Raw genomic sequence first — 11614 nt, 5'->3', positions numbered from 1 at the left:
CTGGATGAACCACTACCTATACATGTAAGTACAGACCATACATGAATACCTGGATGAGCTCCTACCCATGCTTGTAAATACGGACCATGCAGAGCTACAGAGTTGTATCTGGATGAATGGCTTTATGTCTTTGTAAATCTAAGTCTATCTTTGCAAGTACAAAAGCTTTATTTGAAAGATTTTGATCGTGTGGTTTATGGTAGGATAAATGCATTTATTTTCTGATGGTCATTATTACCCTTGTTAGTAAATGTGAACATTGTAACTTGGAATGTTTACTTTAATGTGAAGATTTTGTGTAAATTTTGTCTAGAATGAGTGTCAATTTGTGCACACAATGATGTCGTCAGTAGTACAAAGGAATACGTTAACTGTTTCAATGTTTTAATACTGATGTATTGTCCCTGTAAGTAGTAAGGCATTCTTTATGAAACTATTTATTGTTGTCACTCTATTCCACATAGATACATTGGTTTAAACATAAATACATTTTACAATGCATGAATTATCTATGATATCGTTTAGATCTGATGACATTTTCATTTCTATCTTCACAGGAAAATGCGAAAGCCTCAGTTTGTAGAAGAGCTGTTGCCAAAGATTCCTATGAAGTTTTACATAACCTAGTGCAATATTTCCAAATGGTGAGAGCTTGTCTTCATGTTATTTTAAGTTTTAGTTTAAGATAAATCAGATTTACGAAGATAAAGTAGTTTCTTTTATATTGATATATTTATAGGCTTAATTAACCTGTTGTCTGATCCTTTGTCAATACTCTAGTAGTACATGCATGCAATTTGGTATATGTGTATATAATATATATTATTTTCTTATTTTGTAACATCTGATTTTTTATATACAACCTTCATATTCTTATTATATATATATTTTCAATTAAATATTTGGAAATTGAAATATTTTATATTCAGCCATTTTGCATTCATATTTATTTGCTTTTGCTTGTAAAGTCATGTTCTTTACAAGTCACATTGCAAAAATATTACAATACATGATAGCAGAATATAGGATAAAAGATAGATCCTTACTAAATTTGACATTATTAATGTGGTAAGAACATATTTGCAGGAGACGCGTGTGAGTCTACGTCTGAGTCTGTTACAAGTATTTGGGGCCCTTTGTAGTCTGGAGGATGTCATTTTGTCCCACCTCCTGTATTCAGTTTTACCTTTGGAGCTGGTCAGTGACCTCCGAAACAACTATACAGGTGAGTTAACTTCAGTTCATTCTCTGTACTCAGTCTAAAAGTTGAGTAGACTCAATCTCCAGCTTATAACCGCAGTCCCAGACGTTAGACCTCATCCTCAGTTTTAAAATATTTTCTAACCTTTCCCAATGATTTTGTAAATATAACAGACGCATACATTCTAGAATAATCAATTTGATATAAGATGTGTGTTTTAATGAATTCTTGAGTAACTTGTAATTTTTCATTTTCATTTCAAAATGATATTTTCTTTAAAATATATATGTCATTAATCAAATTTTTGAAGGTAACGTAGTTTTTAACTGTTCAAATGCAAATTTGATGGAACTAATTAAACATCTTTCAGCCAGAAGTGTACCCTACCGTGTCCTTTATGTGTGTCTAACATATATGTATTGACTATTGGAGAGATTCATTATATATCTTTATGATCCAAATTTAACTTTTACTAGTGGGGCAGAATGGGTAAACATATTACCCATCCCTCAGACTACCTGCAGTATAAGATTGCTATTCTGGAAAATGTCTCAATGTTTTCTGACAGCAAACTTTACTTACTCAGCACATTAATGAGTTGTTTTGTTAGGTGTTTAGAGTGGAGACACTGGTCATTTATAAGTAAAAATAATAAATATTTTTTATTTAACGTCGTGTACATTGTCAACAACAAACATAAGCTCTGTAGAGCTTTTATTATGATGCCTAAGGGAACAAATTATGTTTTTGTGGTGAAGGAAAACTCACAGTGGAAAACCCTATCAGATATCACTCTCTTTTTCTGCCACTGCTGGGGATCGAACCAAAAATTTTTGGAAGAGTGAGTGGTCTGAAATTAACGCTTGATTGCACACCTTAGCGATCGCGGCTACCGAGGCACTTATTTGCACTCTTTGCTTGTCAAAGGCAACAGACATTTTCGAAAGCTTGACATTTTTAGCTCACCTGGCCCGAAGGGCCAAGTGAGCTTATGGCATGGTGCTGCGTCTGTCGTCCGTCCGGCGTCAGCTTTTTACTTTAAACAACTTCTTCTCAGTAACCAAAAGACCTAGGGTGATGATATTTGGCCAAACGCATGCTTGGATGAAGGGCTACCTATTTTGTTCAAATAAATGACCTTCATCAATTTTCAAGGTCGCGGGGGTCAAATATGTTAAAATCTTTAAACAACTTCTTCTAAATAACCAGGAGGCCTAGGATGATGAATTTTGGCCAGTAACATGCTGAATTGAAGGGCTACCAAGTTTGTTCAAATAAATGAGATTGCCTTTATTCAAGGTCACAGGGGTCAAATATGTTTAAAACCTTTAAACAACTTCTTTTGAATAATCTAGAGTCCTAGGGTAATGATATTTGGCAAGTAACATGCTGGGATGAAGGGCTACCAAGTTTGATCAAATGAATGACCTTGATTTATATTCAACGTCACAGGGGTCAAATATGTTTTAAACCTTTAAACAACTTCTTCTGAATAACCAAGAGGCCTAGGAAAAAGCCAGTTACATGCTGGGATGAAGGACTACGAAGTTTGTTCAAATGAATGACCTTGATATATATATATTCAAGGTCACTGGTGTCAAATATGTTTAAAAAATTATTGAATGACTTCTTCTTAATAGGCAAAAAGCCAAGGGTGATGATATTTGGTCATTAACATGCTGGGATGAAGGACTACCAAGTTTGTTCAAATAAATGACCTTCATCAATTTTCAAGGTGGCGGGGGTCAAATATGTTAAAATCTTTAAACAACTTCTTCTAAATACCCAGGAGGCCTAGGATGATGAATTTTGGCCAGTAACATGCTGAATTGAAGGGCTACCAAGTTTGTTCAAATAAATGACCTTCATCAATTTTCAAGGTCGCGGGGGTCAAATATGTTAAAATCTTTATACAACTTCTTCTGAATAACCAAGAGGCCTAGGAAAAAGCCAGTTACATGCTGGGATGAAGGGCTACCAAGTTTAATCAAATGAATGACCTTGATTTATATTCAACGTCACAGGGGTCAAATATGTTTTAAACCTTTAAACAACTTCTTCTGAATAACCAAGAGGCCTAGGAAAAAGCCAGTTACATGCTGGGATGAAGGGCTACCAAGTTTGTTAAAATAAATGAGATTGCCTTTTATTCAAGGTCACAGGAGTCAAATATGTTTAAAACCTTTAAATAACTAATGATATTGAAATATTAATGATATTTGGCCAGTAACATGCTAGGATGAAGGACTACCAAGTTTGTTTAAATAAATGACCTTCATCCATTTTCAAGGTCACAGGGGTCAATTGTCTTAAATCTTTATACAACTTCTTCTGAATAACCAAGAGGCCTAGGAAAAAGCCAGTTACATGCTGGGATTAAGGACTACCAAGTTTGTTCAAATGAATGACCTTGATATATATATATTCAAGGTCACTGGTGTCAAATATGTTTAAAAAATTATTGAATGACTTCTTCTTAATAGGCAAAAGGCCAAGGGTGATGATATTTGGTCATTAACATGCTGGGATGAAGGACTACCAAGTGAATGACCTTCGCCCAAATTCAAGGTCACAGTGGTCAATATATGTTTAAATCTTTAAACAATTTTTTCTGTATAACCAAAAGGTCCAGGGTAATGATATTTTGCCAGAAGCATGCTGGGTTGGAAGACTATTAACTCTGTTCAACCTAATGTCCTTGTTCAACATTCAAGGTCACAGGTGTCATATGTTTAAATCTATTAATAGGTTCTTATGAATCAAACACTGATATTCTGCCTGTAGCTGTATTTTAGTCCACTTTTAAGATAACAAGTGTGAGATTAATACCAGGTGAGCGATGCTAGCATTAATTATCCATGCCAAACTGATGAATCTCATTCCGAATGGATCTAGAGTTATCATTTCTATAACGAAGTGGAAGGCAAGTATTCAAATGTACTCGTTAGTGCATGTATGTTTACAATGTGATAATGTTGATGTTTGTAGATGTGCGACGTCTTAACTATGTGGCCCTGGTACTGACGATGGTGACTTGTACAGGGGAGTCCTTTCCTGTCAGTTTAGAAGGTAAGTTAATGATAGTATCCTCAGTTATGAGTGTAAGCTTAATTATTATAAAATCCTCAGTTTAGATAGCCTATTTATGATTAAGTAGCATATTACAACCTGTATGGTTGATGGTTTTCAAACAATAAGTTGAACAACTTATTTTAATTTGATCAGATTCTAATGAAACTTTATCAATATTTTTATCAAAAAAGACAAAGGCTTTATCAATATTTGTATCATAAAAGACAAAGTCTCAGTTAAAGTTTGTGCAAAATCTGCTTCTGCTAGTAAGGTACAATGTATTTTTCTATATTCAGCACATATCAGAAACAATTCAACTGTTTTCAATATTCTCATACTTTTTGATACAAAAGTTCTTAAGAAGGGTTCAAATTATGTCACTTTTACATGGGTTGGGTATATATATTGTTTCACCCCTTCTGTTTTGGCATACCTTTGGCTTTTTGATCAAATAATAAAACTGTAAAAACTATTGTTAGGAGTGTCGGTTCTTTTCTTATTTATCATATCAATATTTATTACTATTAATGATGTTAATACGTAATCAGTTTATAAGTAGCTTTTCTTATTCCTAGGTTGTAAAGCACTTTCAATTATACTTACTACTCTCACAAGGAAAATCTTTTTCCAGATCATGTAAATACTGAGTTCATAGACTTTGTGTTTAACCTACTGGAGGAGCCACCAACGACAGAACACGAAGACCAAGCCACAGACTCTCTGGTGAACCTGATCCTGGCCCTGAACCTACACTACCACAATCTCGCGGTTAATACCATCATGTCTGTCATACAGAATAAGGCCTCGCTACAGACCTTCACAGAAAAAATACTCATACTCTTCAATCGTAGAGGTAAGCTCACAAGTGGAACCGGGAAGAAGGCTTCGCTCAATCATCAACTTTCTTTTTACTGAATGTCTAAGCTTTTTTTAAGAGGATTTTAATCCGAGCCTAGGAATATAGTTAAGCTTTACTGTTTACCGAGAATTTTTTCTGCAGTTGAACTCTTTTCTTCATCAATAAGATTTAATCTTGCAGCAAATATCAATAGACAACACGAAATTTATGTCATAACATGTGAAGGGCAAAATTAATGCTGGGTGGAAGTTTGCCTTCCGAAAAAAAGGTTTAGGGTAAACAATATTCCAATCTCGACCAAGGGAAGCCACATTCAGATGTCAGAAGTTTTGAATAAATAGCTGAGTATTTAGGTTTAAAAAAGATCCTAATAAAATGTGAGAGATTGGATTGTATTTCAGGTGTGACTAATCAAAATCATGACCATGAATAAGTGGTGTGAATGTTATCACGATAATCTGACCATAATTAATAAGAGTTGTTCCCCTTGGTTTCATTAGTGCAATACTATACATGCATTCCAAGATGTTTTATTGCACTCATTGATCTATCAGGTTATATTGAATCATTTCTCCTTTAACATCAATTACTCACAAATATTTCATATATTTCAATGATACAAACTGCCTATTCAATGTGTTACAGGTATTTTGTACCGCTTTGCAGTAACCTTATTTTAACCTTATTGTTGTCCTGATTCAGATGACCCAGTGAAGATGTTTGACCACCAGGTGACCAGTGTCCACTCTGTAATCAAGTTCTTAACCGATCTGTTCAGTAGTACAGCTACAGCTAACCTCCTGTATACAAACGATGCCAAAGTACTGGTCGACATCCTCATACGACAGCTGACAGACTTACAGCCGGGCGACCAGGTACTCACATCATACCTATCGGTCTTACTTCATATAGTAATGATCCAGGACAGTAGGGCAACAGTCTGATGATATTGGTGATCCAATCATATTATTTGAATATTTTTGAATCTTTTTTTTTTTACCCGACTTTTCCTTACTTTCCATACATAGGGTGGTAACTCTGTAATAAGCCCACCCACCCCACTTTTCCTTACTTTCCATACATAGGAAGGGTGCCCGGTAATAAGCCAATCCCCTTTCTAAGTCTGTAGGCGTCTGTATAAATAAAAAATAAATATTGTTGTACGTTTTGCAATACATAAGCTAACCAGTAGAGTGCAGAATAAATTTATGATCTGGCAAAATGTCACTGTTTTTAGACTAAGATGCTGATATTTTGTTTGAACATGACTTGTCAAGGAAAACTTGAACTTAATGGAGATTTGTGTAAAATTTCACATTTATGTACTAACTTGTTCAAACTCTTAAATTTAGTCCAGTATATTGTTTTGAAAGTTATTCATTGGTTACCATTGCTACCAAGACAGCCACTATCTCAACATTTCAATACATCGATGTATTCACTATTGTTACTCTCCTAATGATGTCAACAACCAGATAAAGCTAAAAAAACATTTTTTAGTTTTAGTCCTCTGGATACCCAGAAAAACATTACGATTTGCTAATAAAGTATAATTGCCAGTCAGGCAACAACAGTTGCAGACGTTAAATGAGATTGGATTCATTGGAAAGATCTGTTAATTTATATGATAAACAATGTACTCTGTTTACCGTAAACCTCTGGGTCCTCATATATTTGATCAGTTTGCAGAATTCTAGATTGTCATTTTCATTATTGAAACCAATTATTTTGGCTATTTGAGACAAAAATTTGGATTACACAGGGTGTACCATAGATATAAGGGCATTATTTAATAAAGTTAACATCTTATTAAGTCCTATTGAACCGTGTAGAGAAAACCAACCAGTTTTTGTTTGATGGCTCACCTTTAATTTGTTGATAATTCAGTCATTATCATGCAATCAGCAATGTCTTAAATATGAGATATATTCAAGTGCCAAACTGAAGCTTTATGTTAGCCCAAAGGTGTGGGATATATTTGGTGGTTGATTGAAGTTATGTTGTTTTTCTGTCCCCAGGTGCGGTCATCCATGTTGACTTTAGTGGAGTTGGTGGTGACAAATTCTGAGTATAGAGACCATAAGCACCGCCAGGGGGAGCTGCTGAAGTGTCTAGTCCACATAGAGGCAGAGGAGGCGGACACAGACATGGACAAGGGCGTGGCTAAACAAGTCATTCAGTTGTTAGAGGACATGTGATTTGCTGAACTTGTTGTTTGTGAGGAGGTGGAACCTCGTCTGGGTGCAACAACAAACATATAAGGCCTCTTTTTCATGGCATAACAGGTCCTGTGATTGTAAGAATGTAAAGGTCCTGTGATTGGTTGAACATACAGGATCTGTGATTGGTGGAATGTTTTGATCCTATGAGTAGTGGATTATACTTTAAATCACTTATTTTTTGAGTAATTAATTTTTCACGTTCATTTGTGAGAACTCATTTGTAAGCTTAAATATTCCACAATTATTAATTCCATGGAAATTTATCGTCAGTATTGAAATTGCTTCCTTTTTATTTGCAAATTCAAGTACTTGTAAATAAAAGCTAAGGGCATAGTTCAGGAAACAAAAGTACACACAAAAAAAGGTAATTTATAGAAATAGCCATCAGGATGTATGAAATTTAACCATCTATCATTGTCCACACTAGTTGGGAGTATAAGTTACTTTGATTGCACCCCATATTGCCTTTTGGATTGAGACTTGGGACTTTGTCAATGCCATAGTATCAGAAAGTTACTAGTGTAGGGAAAGCTGATTTCTTTTCACCCTAAATTACTGTTATAATGAAGAAAATATTGATAGCATTTTAACTATAAACCATCCTGATGATACATTTCTCACCATAAAGCACTATAGTAAGTTTTATTTTACAAGATCAGTCTTTTATACCTAAATACTTCTGTCCCGATACTTGTATCCTTTTTCAAAAGTATCACATCTACAAAATTACGAATGTTAAAAATATCAGCAGAAAAGAATTAGCTTTGAAAGGTTCAAAAAGGTACATGTAGTTATGGCATCTGGTTTTGGCCATATCCATAATGTATGCCGGGAATTTTTTTCGCTGCAGTTTATTTTTTGCCTTTTTCTTTTAGGCCCACATTATGAGGGTGAATTTATCATTACAGCAAACATTTGTGAACAATATGATATACATAGTAATTAAATGTGAAGGGGAATTTAATATTGGGTAAAAATGGATTTTACTGTTGAAGGGTGAAAATTTGATTGGGATGAAAATTTACCTAAGTGCTTTATAATGACATATTAATGACATATGATAAAATGGTAATGTGTTTATAGAAATATGGAAATAATGGTCGTATCTGACACTTAGAACTATCTGATTCTTTGGGGTTGATGTACATTTCTATCTCAACTAGCTGGAGGCTAAACAAGGTAATGCCATGGCTCAGCATTTATCGTCTCTTTGGATGACGTTATCATTTTGCTGTAAATGTTTCATTAGAAAGGATTTCTAAGCATTGGTGAACATTATTTGATGTGACACATCCCAAGTGGTAAACTATTTCCATTGGGTATACCTTTTCTTTTTTAATTTCATACTGAAAAAGGTGAGCAATAATGTCTTCCTTAACCATGGTGTTCTTATATATGTTACTGCGAGTCATCTGCTACTATCATTTCACCTACTAGTATCAGCCTTTTCCAATAATCTCCTCCACAACAGGCTGGCAACAGGTGTGTAAACAGTTAATGTTTAATTAATATTAAGTCCAGCTGCTGCTTAGCCATTTAATTTAGTGAGTAGTGGAAAATGTCATTAAAAATTCATTTGAATTTTAAATTTAGAAATTAGTGAAGATCAGACGATTTTAATGCCATTTCATCACAAACATTATTTCTTGCTTGGTATGCTCGAAAGTCATTGTTGTTAGTCAAGAAAATTAATTAACCAAGCAATATCTGTCATGGATTGTCGACACAACCCAGGTCTTCATCGTGTAATTGTTCATTATGTATGATGTTATTACTCAAGAGGTATGAAGGATGTATTTATAGGTGATGCGATTGAATAGGGGCATGACAAGTGTATTTTAAGGTGTTGATTATTAGTCAGGGTTATGACTGATGTAGTTACAGGTTATTTGATTGGTTGAAGGTATGACAAGTCTTGTTACAGAATATGTGATTGGTTGGAGGTATGATAGGACTTGCTACAGGAGATATGATTGGTTGCAGGTAGAAGAAGTCATGTAACAGGAGATGTGATTGGTTAAGGTATGACAAGTCTTGTTACAGGAGTTGTTTGATTGGACGTATGATAGGTCTAGTTACAGGAGATGTGATTGGTTGGACGTATGATATGTCTAGTTACAGGAGATGTGATTGGTTGAAAGTATTATGGTCTAGTTACAGGAGGTATGATTAATCAAGGGTATGACAGATAGTTTCAAGAGATATTATTGGTTTGCAGGTATATCACATGTGACACACTTGTAATAGTATCATATTCCTAATAAATATAATATTTCAACTTTCTAAAAATCTAACACTTTTCCTTGCTATCAACATGTAAGATATTAGCAAGATATTTGGAATTTATAATTAAGAATCAAATGGTATAGAAAGTTTTTAAAGGGAGTTTTTACAAGTTCAGACTAGTATTTATATATCTTATGTCGCTTTGTTTGTTAGTACCTGATTCATAAAGTAATATACAACTGTTTTATCTTTTACAAAATTGTATCATGTATAAATGAATACCTTCAATCCAAAGGTACAATTATATGAATTTTTACCGCTTTTTTTCTGTCAAATTGACTTTAAAGAAAAGCATTTGTTTCAGAAATAAAAGTTTGTACATGTACTAGATATTGATTATCTATGATATAGGAAAGGATTGTAATCAATGTTTTTTTTTATTTCACTCCAGTATGATGTCAATCAGACTGCATATACCGACCCGTCAGACTGTGTATTTATGTCATATTTCAGTCAGATTGTGTATTTATGTCATATTTTACACCCAGGATGATATAATGGACTTTTATGATAACCCACATGATGCATTTCCTTAGATATGTTTCAGAGAACAACAATAACACCTATATCAAACTCTACAAAGAAAGATAACTCTTCTATTACAAGAAAATAAATCTTGGATAGGAATTTTTTAGTTTACATATATTTCAGAAATTCAATTGGTATGAATTTATTCTTTATTTTAGTGTTAAGAGCAATTATCAAATAAACACAAAATATTTATACAGAGAATTGTTTATGTATTCATGGTATCATTCAGAACAAAATAAAAATTAATTTCAAGCACACATGCTCATTTTTGTTTTCTTTCAATGCATATCCAATTATAATTAATTGTCTTAAGTATCAGATCTGACACAAATGTGTTTTGACAATAAGTATTATACTTACACCATTTGACTAAAATATTTTGGCATTCAATAAGAAACCATGTACAAAATTGGATCTTGAAATACTTAAGCAGTGAGGTAGCTAATGAAACTAGTGACATTACAAGGTTTTACCTATCCATCTAAGGATGATGCTATCTTTATGACCCTGAAGAAAGTTTTTACCAGAGTGTTATTACATCCATCCGTAGACACCATGGTATTAAAAACTAAATTAATCTACCGTAAATTTGCGCGTATAGTGCACACTTTTTTAGGTAAATACTGTCATGTCAAAAAGGGAGTGCGCACTATACGCAGGAACAAGTCATTCTTGGGTTATCGTTCTCGAGTTTCTGGTCCGCCATATTGGATTACCTCCCTTCAAATAGTTTTATTTGGAGTCGTCGGTCATATATGATAAGATTGAAGATTAAAAAATAACAAATAATGAAATTCTTTGGCGGCACAATTTTTACCTTCTCTTAAATGATTAAAATCGGTTATTTTATAAGATTTTCTCTTATCCACGATCATTAAGTACCACATGTATTATGGAGACTGGCATTTAAATTCCCAGCCAAAAGAGAAGCTATACAATATGTCATGAAATTGTACATAAATGTGGCTTTATGTACAGTGATATAGCCAGTCATATAGTTCTACAATGTGATTATACAGGAGAGTTAAGAGATAATTTATGGTGTGATATTATAAATATAAAAGACATAATGTTTAGTGTGTACTTACATTCCATGTCTGATTATGATATGTTTCATATCCTCATTGGAGAAAATGTAGAGCATGAGTTGAAGTTAGAGGACTTTCGCATAAAATCTGTAACTTGTATATTCAGAATGTGCAAACTTTACTACAAATGATGTCTTAACCTAATCTTTATAATGTGTCAATTGTAACATTTTTCCTTTTTCTGTATTTCGTATGATGGTCATCTCTCTTAAGTAACTTAAGTAAGTTAAGGAGCGTAGTGACTCAAAGGGGAGATAACTCCAGCGTAACCCTTACTTTACAATACAATTTATCTTTTGAATTTTGTCATATGACATGTACGTTACTTTGTCAATCTTCAATGAATGCATATATG

The 11614-nt window shown here is 33.6% G+C and overlaps 1 protein-coding gene across 1 annotated transcript; it reads left to right on the top strand.

Annotated features, from left to right (window-relative positions):
- Positions 1-557: 557 nt before the first annotated feature.
- On the top strand, positions 558-10422 carry LOC110441424 (NCK-interacting protein with SH3 domain-like; the record flags this gene model as incomplete). The annotated part of the gene is made up of 6 exons (XM_021484555.1): positions 558-644; positions 1087-1225; positions 4190-4270; positions 4905-5126; positions 5835-6007; positions 7151-10422. Coding segments are annotated over 6 exons (882 nt in total), but the record flags the coding sequence as incomplete, so codon positions are not given.
- Positions 10423-11614: the final 1192 nt, after the last annotated feature.

The sequence above is a fragment of the Mizuhopecten yessoensis genome, unplaced genomic scaffold, assembly GCF_002113885.1.
Source record: "Mizuhopecten yessoensis strain PY_sf001 unplaced genomic scaffold, ASM211388v2 scaffold715945, whole genome shotgun sequence".
NCBI lineage: Eukaryota > Metazoa > Mollusca > Bivalvia > Pectinida > Pectinidae > Mizuhopecten > Mizuhopecten yessoensis.
The sequence above is the reverse complement of the archived record's forward strand: the minus strand, read 5'-3'. Positions and strand labels throughout refer to the sequence as shown.